At 41.0% G+C, this 14,090-nt stretch overlaps 1 protein-coding gene across 1 annotated transcript in view; it reads left to right on the forward strand.

Moving 5' to 3' along the window:
- The window catches only part of trabd2b (TraB domain containing 2B), a 73,073-nt gene extending 65,079 nt beyond the window's left edge, over positions 1 to 7,994 (forward strand). Inside the window, exons 5-7 of the mRNA XM_063890712.1 lie at positions 2,424 to 2,520; positions 5,216 to 5,476; positions 6,788 to 7,994. Of these exons, the coding sequence (XP_063746782.1) occupies positions 2,424 to 2,520; positions 5,216 to 5,476; positions 6,788 to 7,031 (602 nt within the window). The 3' untranslated portion in view covers positions 7,032 to 7,994. The remainder of the gene's footprint in view (positions 1 to 2,423; positions 2,521 to 5,215; positions 5,477 to 6,787) is intronic.
- The last annotated feature ends 6,096 nt before the right edge of the window (positions 7,995 to 14,090 follow it).

The following is a 14,090-nucleotide window of genomic DNA, read 5'->3' on the forward strand; positions in this document are numbered from 1 at the left end:
TAGCTGCTTGACACAGATATGAGGAGGTTGAATCTGTCAGCGTGCGGTCACTGAAAGAGCCGGGTCGGGCCCCTGTGTGTTGTTAGGAGAAAGAGATGAAAGAAAGGAGAGAAGAATGCGAGAAAGGAACGGAATTGGTAGTAGTAAAGGTATTTCTGATGCGGTACTTCTTGAGTATGTACATTTAGGAAGTGATTTGAATTATATTACTGTCTAAACTGTTTAAATCAACTGTGGAGGAAATCCTTTGTAGTTCTTCCCTAAGCATGGCATCACAAACAGGCTACTATCACTTTGCCGGAATGTGCAGCAAAGCGGTGATTTGAGCAGAATGTTAACAATGCTGACAATTGACATTTTGGCCTGATGGGGGAAAAAGTGAGTCACCAAAAGTCATTACAATTCATCTTAAGGTGCAAACCAACACATGTAACAGCAATTTATTGTTAATAAATGTCTTAATTTGGTGGTTATCGTTGCTATTTAATGAGTTTAATGTGTGATCTGAAAGCTAATGTGTAACTGTAACTGTCTTATGTTTAGAAAGGGGTGTGAATCTCTGGTATCCCACAATTTGATTGATGTCTTTGAACACAATTTAAAAATATTGCAGGTTATATAAAAACTCGTTAAGCTAAGGTTCGTTTTTTTCTATTTTTTCAGAATTTCTAAAATAGGTTTTGTCCAAAATAAAACTGGTATTTGCAGGACTTTTTCAACAAATTAAACAATTCCTGAAATAACGATGAACTGGTATCTATAATAATATGTATTTTGTAGAAAAAACAATTATTTTTTGATCGATTTTCCCCCAACCATACATTTCAGTCTCAGTACCCTGTCCTCACTTCTGTAATTGGTATTAAGTCTGCGTAGGTACTGCAAAGGAAAAACACAAACACACACACACACACACACACACACACACACACACACTGACACACACACACACACAAATAGATACACCCACCTTCACCCAGACAAAACCTCACACCCTCCCCTCGGTGTAATCCCATGTGATCTCGCCGATGCTCTGTTGTTAGAAGCCTCCTCTCACTCTGCAGCCTCTCCCAGCGCTGCCTTTGAACTCGGCTGCCAAGAAAGTGTAACGCGACGTGCCTCTCTCTCTGACTCTCAGGAATGATCAGGAACATTATAATGATAAAATTGGCGGGGGGGGGGGGGGGGGGGGGTGAGGAGCTGAGTGGGAGCAGAAGGCCCTGACACAAAGCGAGTGAGAGGCTTGAGTATTGTCAACGTGTTGTTAATAAGCTGCATGAGAGAAACGAGGTGTGTGTGTGTGTGTGTGTGTGTGTGTGTGTGTGTGTGTGTGTGTGTGTGTGTGTGTGTGTGTGTGTGTGTGTGTGTGTGTGTGTGTGTGTGTGTGTAGGGGAGATGATGTCAGGCTACATTACAACTTATTGCTGAGTTGAGTGACACAGGATTATCGGCTGGGAGGAATAAAAAAAAGGAGCCTTTATCAGCGTGGGGTTGGGCCCGCGTGTTTGATGTTGGTCTGAAGGAATCGTATACAAGGTGCAGGACAGAGTTTGACAGTATGGGGGTCATCACAGAGGAACAAGTGGGCTCAGAAGATGAAGAGCAAAGAGAATCCACAATCCTACAGCAGGATAACTGTTATCGGATGGATAAATTAGGGCTGAGAGGTGTGAAGAAAATGTCCAATTTCCAATTTCCTCAAAATGTATATCATGACGATATTGTAGTGTTTGCTATTGTATTGCTTTAAGACAGGCGTGTCCAAACTGCGGCCCGTTGTCCATTTTTAATCGCCCCCCAGCAAATTATAAAAGTACAATGGAATATGGCTCACACCTGAAACTGTATTGTACTTCTCTCATATTTCCCCTTATAATAAGCAATCTGAGGCTTCTGTTTGAAGGAATGAGCTGCCAACACATTTTGTAAGAACATAAATGAAACCCGATGGAAGCTGTGATGTAGGCTGTTTGTTTTCTTAAATCATATTCAAGTATAAAGCATCATTTGATTGATTTTACTAACTTAAAACTTAACTTAAGAGGCAATATACCCCACCTCTAGTGAGGGGCCAAGCCCTTCGAATAGTTTTCTGTATCTGGCCCTCAGGGGAAAGTTTGGACACCCCTGCTGCATGACTAAGAGCATTATTTTACGGTAATGCAGCTTTATGAACTAGAAACATCCAGTCTTATATCATGACATCAATACAATATCGATTTATTGCCAAGCCCTTGGATTTTTTGTTTTGTTTGGAGGGGTTTACTAAATATTGGATGTTGATTCTGCATCAAATTTTAAGCATTAAAAAAAAATCGTTCTAGGTTATTTTCATTCTTACAGACAACCTGCATGCTCAGCAGACACAATTCAGTTGCCTTACTTCACTTAGATCTGAAATCTTTTTCTCTTGTCTTTTTCAGGTCACTTCCTGGGGAACCACAGCGTGCTGGAGATCCTGAGGCAGGAAGGCTATGAGATCGTCCATGTGCATCCCAGTCACCCAGAGCCAGACACAGAGTGAGTAAGCAGAGGAGAGCGTAACAAAAGGCAGAGCGTGTCATTTCATTAAAGCACTGTGGTTACAAAGAAACAAATAAAATATCTGCTGTAGAAAGTCATAAAAAGCTGACAAATGTTATGGTTACACATTTTAAATATCTGCTGAATAAATAAGAGTGATTGTGTGACATTACTGAACATATAATGTTGTAATGTAATAAATGCAGTGGTCAGTCACACGTTTCACTTCAAACTTGCAGATTCTGACAAGAAAAAGACAAAAGCAGGTGGGATTCTGTGCTAGCATCACACCAATAATGTATGGATTGTGAAACGGAGCATTTGTGCACTCTTAGCTCTTGGCAGGCGTGCAGATATATGTGGACATCCATCAACTCAGCCAGTCCACATCCGTCTCGTTCTCCATGGAATCGAGCTATTTAACCTCGGTAGTTTTTTTAGAGTGAAGCGCAGACACGGTCCAAATTGTGCTCTGTAACATATGAAGCTAAGCTACGCGGGAATCCTTTGATACTTCCTCAACTCCCTCAACTTCCTCCCCTCTCTCTCCCGCCTGCCAAAGGGCGAGCTGCCAGTGGTGGTTCTGCCTGTTCTCAGCAGCCACTGGTACCAGGGTCAACACAAACACACACTTAAGCATCTAAGTGTGTGTTGGGAGGGTGAGTGGAGGAATGCACGGTGCCAAGGAGGGTTTAACACACACTCAAACTAGCACGGGAGGCACGCAACATTTTTGCACAAAAACCTTTCCACAAACGCTCTTAATATCTCACTGTGTGTGTGTGTGTGTGTGTGTGTGTGTGTGTGTGTTTGTGATCCTATTCCTTGGCAAAGAGCAGCTCCACTCTTACGAGGTTGATCCATGGGCCCATAAAATAGCAGCAAAAGCCACTTGAATCAGGGTGAAATTGGAAACAACAAGGGGCGCCCTCTTAAAAACAGTAAATACCTCCCCACACATCCATCCAGCTGTGATATCCCACTGCACAGCTGTACACGCAGCTCCTCTATCTCCCTCCGCTCCGTTTTAGCCGGCGGTTTAAAAGCTGACAAGTGGACTGACTTACTGTGGTCGCAAAACCATCACACACAACCACATCATGGACACGTTTAGCTTCCTGATACAAGGGTGGCGTGACAGAGGAGGACCGACACCACACAACGAGAGGTGTTTGAGGAAGCCTCAGAGCTGGAGTGTTTGGACCGATTGGCAGGAGGTTTGATACAGCGATCGTACGACTGACAGGCGGAGGATAGCGGAGGTGGGTTTGGCTCCACAGTAGCTTGACCGCAGGACTGGAGCTATCATCACCCCGACCGAGGGGGGGCTTTCATGTCTGTGGAAGTAGAAGCGCAGACTTTCAATTTATGATGACCTGAGGGACAAAATGAGCAATTATGAATGAGCCGAGGAGATCTCCAGCAAGATCCATCCTGCAATTTATCATGTTAGGTCAAGTAGTATCAGAGTGGGGCAAGGATTTTTTATTAGCTTTTCTTGTCTACTTGTTTCCCTTATAGTCGACAGTGTGAACCTGGAAATGTTGAGTACCCCAAAATGTTATGTTAGAAATGTACAGTAAGTAAAAAAGGCTTGGTGTGGTGTGGTTTTTGAGGTATATTTGGGATGATTAATCGATTTCGGACTAATGTAGTTCCAGAAATTGCCCTTCGAGTGCCCTAAAACTTTAAAAACCACCAAAAATGCATCATAATAAGCCTACCAGGAGTAATAACATGGCCAAAACTGCAATTTTTCATCCTGAAAATGTCTGCATATGCTATTTAATGCTAATTGTGCACATTTACCAACATTACTATGTGCTGGAGACCCGTACTACACACTTTGGGGTACTCAACGTTTCTGGGTTTACAGCAGGACTTTATGATCTGGCGAACAGACTGTTGGATGATGTGTATACCGACTCTTTTTGTTGATCTACCTGAAACACAAAGTCATATGCGAGCCACATTGACAGGAAAAGAATAGGAGAGGAGAAACTATGAGTAACTGGAGGAAAGACGAGCGTGGCAAAAGTTTTTCGAGGAGAGGCCGGGGATTCTGGGTGGTCTGCTTCGGGCAGATGTCAGTTTTGAAGCAACAGTACGGCCAAAGGAGTTACAACTTCCTCTAACGTTGGCTGCAGGGGATTTCTGCCACTCAGGGGAAGGGTTTATAGGGCAAGGCGTCCTAAGGGGCGTCCGTGTCCTTGATTGAAGTCAAGAGATGTTAATGGCAAAGCAATATTGGCCTGAAACCACAAACAATAACATTTAAAAAGTGAAAGAGTTTGAATTTCAGACTCACAAAATGTGATTTACCGTCTATAAGTCAAAGGTTTCAGGGAGGCATTTGATATACCTTGTTTTCATTTGGTCAAAAAATACTAAGTGGGCTTTTCTGAATATGAAGTGACTCAAACCATAAACTGAACTCCTTAACCTTGGAGGTTTGATCAGCCACAGGTGTTTATAGTACACTGTTCATCTGTCTATTGAACATATCCACTTATTTTGTATTTTATTACAATATTTTCTATTGATTCTAATGTTAAGTTTTGACTTTTTACCCTCAGCTTCCTTGTATCATTACGTCTATGTTACTATGTTAAGTATTGAGTGTCATCAGTATCATTGACACTGTAGTTATTGTGAACATGACAATAAAGCCTTTGAATCTTTCCCTCTCCAGGAGTAAACCAGCTGAAGAGTCGGAGGGCACTGACAGCAGCACCACAGACAGCTGGATGACCAGTTCCCCGGACACGGAGCTGGAGCTGGAGGAGACGGAGGATATGCCCGGCCTCGGAGAGGAGGAGCTGCCTCACATCCTGCTCCCCGACAGCCTGAGCCAGCTGGAGGAGTTCGGACGACACAAACGACCGCGCAAAAATCACCGCGGACACGGGAGGCCCCGCCTCTTCAGTGACCTGTGGGTGCGCATCGGGGACAGGTGAGATATCTATGATGATATGATTATCAGCTCTTTATTTAAAGATCTGTTTTGGATCAGATTAGCCTTTGAGGCGGCAGTGGCTCAGTCAGTAGGGACTTGGTCTTGGGACCGAAGGGTCGCCGGTTCACGTCCCGATCGGACCAAAAAAAAAATATGGAGTGAGCTGGTAGCTGGAGAGGTGCCAGTTCTCCTCCTAGGCCACTGCCGAGGTGCCGTTGAGCAAGGCACCTAAACTCTATCTGCTCCCTTGGCGCCGGGTACCTGGCTGCCTCTCTCCTCTGCATGTGGTTGTGTGTGCATGTATTTCTTCTGTGTTTGTGCATGTATATCCTCTGTGTGTTTAATGTGTGTCAACACAACAGAGTAGAGAAAGCAATTTCCCTGTAAGTGATTAATAAAAGTATGTCTTCTTCTTCTTCTTCTTTATTGGGGAGTGAGTGTTGAGAAGGGGAGATAGGGTGGACGACAGGCATAAAGGAGCCCAGACCGGATTCACACCCGCATTCGGACCGATTTGTTTTAGCTCTTTTGAAGATATTTTAAACTTCAAACTATTACTCTAACATAAGGTGGTATCAAGTGAAATTATAGTATATGATACAATAAGACAGAACAACATACGATTAGATAGAGCTTCTATAGTCCCAAAAGAAATTGGTCTGCCCAAGATCACTCAAAAATGACACATAGGAATAAAAAACTAAAGAGTTAAACAGATAAAGTGTATGAGAAGAACATAAGTTCATAGTAGATTAAAGATAAAAGTAAACAGCTGAGATATCCAGGAGGATCTGTTTCCAATAGTGATTTCACTGTTAAAACATATTGGGCTCTGGAAACTAATAGTGTTGAGATTTAGTAAAATATGATATAAACTGATAAGATAGAACTGTATCATCTCTCAGGGAAATGTTGTGCCAGAGATTGCTCAAAAACTACAATGACATAAGAATAAAACAAAAGAAAAAGCAATGAGAATAAAGTGATAGAGATAAAATAAGAAGTACTTCTACAACACTGCCTAATCTAAATAACAGTTAAGGTGAGATGGATGTATTAAGACAAGGAAATTAGATATAAAAGTACTCATTTATGTTACTGTTCACTTGGTTGCTTCAAAAGTGATTAGACATTTAAGATCACTTGAGTAAAAGTTACAACCTTTAAGTCTTTGTCGGGATGTCATTCAGATCATAAGTTCAGCTCACTTTAAAAGAGCTTTTCTGTTTAAATATTCAATGATCATTTCCTGTTGATTGATCACCAAACCAGCTAAGCCCCGATTATCTTGTGTCCTCCCTCCTCCAGCACCACTCCTCCCCCTAATGTGAGGATAGTGAACGGCTACGTGACGGTGGATCCTCCTCTCACCCATCAGGAGCAGCACAGACGGACAGAGATCTCCGTCACTGAGCTACATCCTGATGCTGCTTCCCCTCCCTCCTCTACACCCCCCACCCCCGGCTCTGCACAGTCAGCCTCCGTCCACAGCGCGCTCACACCGTCTTGTCTTTTAGCCTGGCTGTTATCACACATGCTGCTCACCTCCTGACCACGACAAGACAGCCTTATCTGCAGACAAACACTACACACACACACACACACACACACTGCTGCCTTCTTCCATACCACAGCGGTGGAATGTGCCTGATAAACAAGGAATGAGCATCTCACACGCAGGGAAAGAGATGGAGGAACAATCCTGCTGTCGGCCTCCGCCCACAGGGAGGGATCGGCTCCAGCCTTAAGAGGCTTTATGAACTTTTAGAGTCTCCAAATGTGCAGAATAAGCTCTCAGCCAAGCAACGGATGGACTGTGTTGGAGTTTGCAAACCTCAAGAAAGTATTGTGGTAGATAAATAAACACATAAGACAATGGAAAGATGTTTTAAGAAGTAGCGTGGGACTTAGGGCTGGGCAATATGTCGGTATTGGGATATGAGACTAGAAATCGTCTTTGATTTTGGATAGCAAAATAAAAGTGTTACTTTTTCCTGTTTTAAAGGCTGCATTACAGTAATGGGGAGTACTTTTATTAAATTTACCTGATTATTCCAGCACTTCTTTCTACCAAGACATTAAATCCACAGTATTGATGAACATTTTCATTCGTAATTATACTGTGAAAGCTTCAAATTTCTACCCTAAAATGTCATCAGGATACAGATATCAAGGCTTATGGTCTTAAATATTGTGATATACTGTATGATTTGTTTTCATGTTGCCCTGCCCTAATGGAACTTGTCTACCTACTAACATCTGTAATATGGTATAGAATAATAAGACCTTAATATTGAGAGTAGGACCTACTAATAACAGTTATTCTGACTCTGTGGTAAACGAGTTGAATGCATAGAGTAAAACAGTACTGTGTAGGAGGTGGAGCGCTCAGTTGCCACTTTTATTTTGTAAATTGTGCATTTTGTTCATAAAGAAGTATTGTATATTTATTATTTCTGGAAGAAAAGAGTATATTTTCTTGCTTTTTTTTGAAGATAAATGAAAAAATAAACTTTGAAAACCAAAAATTGTTGAAAATATTTCTTTTTTTCCTGGTTTTTTTCAGATCATGAGGGTTTGACTATTGGAGATACAACTGAATCAGCCTCATAAAGACAGCCAGCTATAAATACATTTATATTCCTATACGAGTTTATTTATGTATTATGTCACATGTGAATTATATACATTGGCTATATTTAGTAATCACCGTAAGCTCAACTTGGATGAAATATGTGGCATCAATCTATTCATTTCTTCAAGTATGTATTTATTTATTGTTAAGCACCATGCATATTCAAGAATCCATGAATTAATGTGCCAGTGGTAACATCTAGACTACATTTAGTGACATATGTACACTGCCCGGTCAAAAAAAAAGGTCACTGTGGGGGCAGTGCTATGATCTGGGGTTGCTGCAGTTGGTCTGGTCTAGGTTCAGCAATGTGCCCAAAGAATGAGGTCAGCTGACTACCTGAATAAACTGAAGGACCAGGTTATTCCATCAGTGGATTTCTTCTTCCCTGATGGCACGGGCATGTTCCAAGAGGACAATGCCAGGATTCATCGGGCTCAAATTGTGAAAGAGTGGTTCAGGGAGCACGAGACATCATTTTCACACATGGATTGGCCCCCACAGAGTCCAGACCTGAACCCGACTGAGAATCTTTGGGATGTGCTGGAGAAGACTTTGCGCAGTGGTCTGAATCTCCCGTCATCAATACAAGATCTTGGCGAAAAATTAATGCAGGAAATTAATAAATGTTGAGACGTTGCAGAAGCTTGTGGAAAAGTTACCACAGCGAATGCGTGCCGTGATCAAAGCTAAAGGCGGTCCAACGAATATTAGAGTGTGTAAGGCAGTGTATATTGCAAGTTGGCAGGCAACAAAGCTTAACCTGTGTCATGCTTTGTTTAGCACTGAACTGACTGTATTGAAAGAGTAAATGCACATTACAGTACTGTGTGTTACACTGCTGGTGAAGGAACTCTTGTATACAACAAACATATTATACTGAAAACATAACTTAGCAGACCAGTGCATAACGGGGAACACACAACAGGTGATCTCAGTCTGCCACCTGCTGGCCAAAAAGGGAAAACACTATTCACTTAAAAATCTACCAGTGCTACAGTTGCATTAAACAAGTGCCAATCAGAGAAAGGCATCATGGGAATAATGAAACCTCAGGAGGGGAATGTTGAAGTCAAATACAGTGAGGAAGGTTAGACAGGGCACAGGTGAAGTCAGAGGTCACTTTCAGGGGACTTGATGCTTAAAAAGGCAATAAAAGCTCTGAAACAAATGGGACATTATAAACGTCCTGGCTGACTGTAATGTAAATCGAGATGCTTCTCACTATCTTGTGAATTACACACAAATATGTGCCAATTCTGAAACTGTTGATAGTTCAAAACAGGTTCACCTGAAGGTGTAGATAATCGTAGCCGAATGTATTACTTTAGATCGAAATATGTTATTGTAACAATAGTATTGACAGGTTAAAGGCTTCTCGGCTGTGATCTTGATCTTGGTCTGACTGCAGAGGTATTCAAAGATGATTGATGATTAATGATGTAGATTAAGGGTGGTTAGTTTGTCGGAATATTCATAATGAAATGTATTGCAATATTAAATATTTATACTGAAGCTTTTACATAACTCACGTGCATCGTTGGAAGCTGAAAGTTCCTTACTAGAATAAGTGATATTCAACCTTAATAATGTTAGGTTATTTATAACGACGAAATCTAAAATGTACTCAACATTAGGGCTGAGAATTTGGAAACAATATGTCATTTGTAAATATATTGACTGATGTTGAAAATGCAATATGATTAATGATATCTGAGGGCCCTCCATGTCTTGAACATACATTACAATATCAACATTGATACAATTGAAATGTAAAGGGCAACACAAATAAACGGATTTGCTGCTGTAGTTACACTGTTTCCCCACTGAGTGGCGCCAGAGTCACATATTAAATTCAGCCACAGCTCAAAGAGGTCTGTGGAAATGTTAAAGGCCTCAGAACAGAGCCTGACATTGAAGAGCTGCAAAAACACAGGGCATTGCTTTTTGGATAGCATACTTTAATAAAGTTAATGCAGACACATTTAAACCACAATAAAAAGTGTGGTTATTTATATATGAATAATATTTCTGTGTACAAATTGAATTCACTTTGTAAGACTGGACCTACAGAACTGATTCAAACTTTAAAGTCCCCATAGTTCAGAGATAATGTATTTTGAAATCACTAAGAAAAAAGTAGTAATTTCACAAAATAGTTAATCATTTTTAAATGTGTGTATTCAGTGTATAGATTTCTTTAAATAATATAATATGCTCTTATTATTAATATTATTTTTATTACAGTCACTAAATATCAAAGGAATAATGAAGGATTTATTCTTTTAAATGTTATTGTGGTAAACCAGTATTTTATTTGATGCAATTCAGTTCATTTATTTGATGGCTTATTGTGTAATAACTCACAACATATTATACTTGTTTTACTTACTTTTATAATATGGGATCAATAGTCGTTTTTCTGATCATTTTGGATTTCCTGAGTGCTTTAAATGTATTAAATAAATCCTGCATGTTTATCTAATCTCAAGATACATTTCACTAACGGCAGTAAACAGCCAAATATGTAGGAAACAGTTTCACAAAAACAATAAAATAGTAAAAAGATCTATGACCATACTTTAAAAAAGGGCAGAGCTAATAAATATATACAATCCCATAAATAAAACCTGTTTCTCACTAACTTGATTGGACCTTTATTAAGATGACAATATCATTCAAAACTATTAATCAACTAACATTATTTAATTTAATGTTTAATGTTGTTTTTGTGAAGTGTCCAATCATATTAAGCTTTGAAATGGTTAAGACCCCAGCAAGACCTTAAGATGTTTTGAATTAAATACCATTAATTGAACAGTATTCATATTAATTAGAGATAGTACCGTTTCATTTTTAACCTTACACTTGTGTTTCCAGAGAGCCTTCCCCTCTCCTAAACAGTAGAAAAAAAGCAGTGAAGAGCAAGTTTTTGAACAAACAGCTTTTCCGCCCCTTAAGCCGAGACAGGACAATATTTGCCTTTGCTAGAATACCATTTTCCCTGGACTTCGGGGTGTTGTTTGAAGGAGTGGGGGCCTGACAGGCCGCTCTGAAGACTGACCCTCACTCTGCCCGGGACGCGCCGCCAGCCGCATATAAATAAAAGATTACAGTGGAAAATCAATTTCTGAGCAAACTCATTAAAAATGCCCCTCGCCTAAACTGATTCCATTTCCTCCCGTTCAACATGTTAACGCCTTGCTGTCCCTGAGCCCGACTACCACCACTGCTTCATCCCACCCCAACCCCCACCTCTCCCCTGCCCCTCCATCCTCCATCCTCCCTTTGCCCTGTTGCTCTCCCCCGGTGGTAATTACTTGCACAAGTCGTTTTTTGCCCTTTGATTTGCACCGTTTCACAAATGAAGGTTAAGTTTGTTTAACCGTGCTGGATTTGCCAGTCATGTTAAAGCATATAATGTGGCAGGTCCTTGGTTTCTGCACACACCTCAGGCCTGCCTCCCCCCCTCATCTCCTTCCCTGTTGGCCTGGGCCTCCCCAGGAGGAGGGAGGCGGGGGGGCTCCAAGGTTAAGGCTTATTGGGCCTGAGGAAGCCTGCAGTGGATCAGGCTTCAGACCCATTGACTTGACTGAAAGGCGGCCAGGAAGTTGTTAAAAATCACCTCTGCTAAAAGGATTAAGATTCAAACTGCTGTGTTTGCCCAGAGAGGATGTTCAGGTGCTCTCAGTAAGTCCCTGGAAAGATAGAGAGGAAGAAATAGGAGCAAGATAAGGGATCATTAGTGGACTTCCCTCCAAGGTTGGAAGCTTAGAAGCTTTAGTCATATCTTCCTATACAATGTATAAGAATGCCTTTGCAGAGCGTATTGCTGAAACAGAAAGAAACGTACAATAGTGAAAGACACAAAAAGTGTACAAGTGTTTCCATATTTCAGCGCCTTCGCCTCGTCTCCGATCAATAACCTCACAGAGTGAAAGTCACCAGAGCCAAGGTGAACATCGATCTCAGGCAGCCAGAGCCGCTAAGAGCATTTTAAGTGTGTCGCTGGGATTGTTTGGCTGCAGCTCGCACACAAAGCGGAAGCACACGGAGGAGTTTAACACAGCCCACAAAACACAAGACTTTCACATTCACAGCGAGGCAATGTCTCTCAGCTAATCAGATCTATAGAGTGGTGCAGGATTTAAAGTCAATGGGCTTTTTGAATGTTTTTTTGGTCTGAAATTAGGTTTGAGCAGTTTATTCCACAACCTAGAAAAAGCATCAACGCACACGTGAATTTTTGAGCTTCTGTCACAAAAATTGGTGGAACAAGTGACTGAAGGAGAGTACTTAATGTCATCCTGCCAAACATTAGCCACCTTTAGCTTAGCAGTGGTGATGTGAATTGATGCAAACATGATGTTTCTAGCGTAACATTAGCTATTAACTTCTAAATATAGTGCACATTTGTGGAGTTGATCCTGTTGAACAAGTATCATAAATGGAGGCTTCCAAATAAATCTTCCAAAATCCAATGGAAAAGTTCCCATTGTCTCTTTTGTAAAGGGAAGGAGAGCGATGCTAAGTTCCGGGTCGCCCTACAAAAATGTGTCTTCACGCCACCTGCAGTATCTATCGGCCGAACTTGGATGCTGTTAAAGCCACGCAAAGGAGCAGCAGCTCTGTAATTGTTGCTGAGGGATGTTTACCATTTTTTTTTAACACTGGTAATTATGAGTTACCGGGAACGTCTGTCTACGCTAACCATGTCCTGTGTGGTGGACGTTACCGCACATTTTACTGAGAGCTTTGATTCTCTGTCTAGCCGAGGGCATCCATAAAGCTTTGGGAAAAACAAAAGTGTGTTTAGCTGCGCAGATAGCTCTTCTCCCTTTAGATAATCCCGCTGATAGTGTGAGGTAGAGCGGAGCGCTTCACTAACTCCCAGCTCATCTGTGTTTGTGCTGGTTGAGACATTATTGTCTCCCATTGTTCTCGTCTCTGAGCCCTACCATTGAGCTGTGGCCTTGTGCTGCGTTAACACCGGTCATGTGCAAGAAGGCGTCTGGTGGACGAATATCAAAGCTCGGTTCATAATAAAGGGGTTATAACATACTGGGGAGGTTTTGTAGCCTCTTTTTATTAAAGAAACCTGAGTTGAAAATGAAACATTGGACAATAATCAAAGGATAAAGCTCCTGTTGTTTCATTCTTTATGAATTCCTTTATGAAAATCAATCCAATATTTTACTAGGACAGTTGCCTGTATAGCTATAGCCAAATTAATCCTAAACTCCATGCCGTTTAACACCTATATTATCCAGAAACTACTGAAAAAAGCAGCCATACTGATGCATTTGGTGACCTTTTCTTTACTTCACAATGAACATGGCCAGTGTTGTTTATCCTGAAATGAATCAGTCACTCTCACAGCTCCATGTTTATTCTGCTCCAGTTTAGCAGGTCATTGTCTCTGTACTGAAGCAATATATCAATCAATCCATCAGTACGGCTCTTTTATGTGTTTTTACTAGACAAGAAAGACGCACCAGCATATTGGGATGTAGATATGTTACTTTTTTAAAACAGTTTTACCTCATTTTGATATTTAGGACCTATTGAAACTGGTTACATTATTATTAAATTCAATTAAGCATTTGAACGCATTTTTCCCGTGATATTCGGAAACTCATGAAAGTTTGCGGCGTGGGGAAGATTATTCTTGATAAGGGGGTTGTGGCAAATTGCTGAAACTACACCCTCAAACACTTCAAAGTAAAACCCCCCACTTTTAACCTTCACTTCTGCATTTTTGAAGGCAAATGTAGCACTGTGAGGCGTGCAAAAAAGCATCTTGGTGTACGAGTGTAATGGGATTCCAATAATAAAAAAGATAAGGATAAACCCAGCACTATCCCCAAAGGTTGCAAGTGAGTATATGTATATATATGCATCGAGTGTTGGAAAAAAGCTTCAAATCCTTGCACGGGAATAGGATATACAGATATATAGATATATTGCACCACTGCT

Source organism: Eleginops maclovinus, chromosome 9, assembly GCF_036324505.1.
Source record: "Eleginops maclovinus isolate JMC-PN-2008 ecotype Puerto Natales chromosome 9, JC_Emac_rtc_rv5, whole genome shotgun sequence".
Lineage (NCBI taxonomy): Eukaryota > Metazoa > Chordata > Actinopteri > Perciformes > Eleginopidae > Eleginops > Eleginops maclovinus.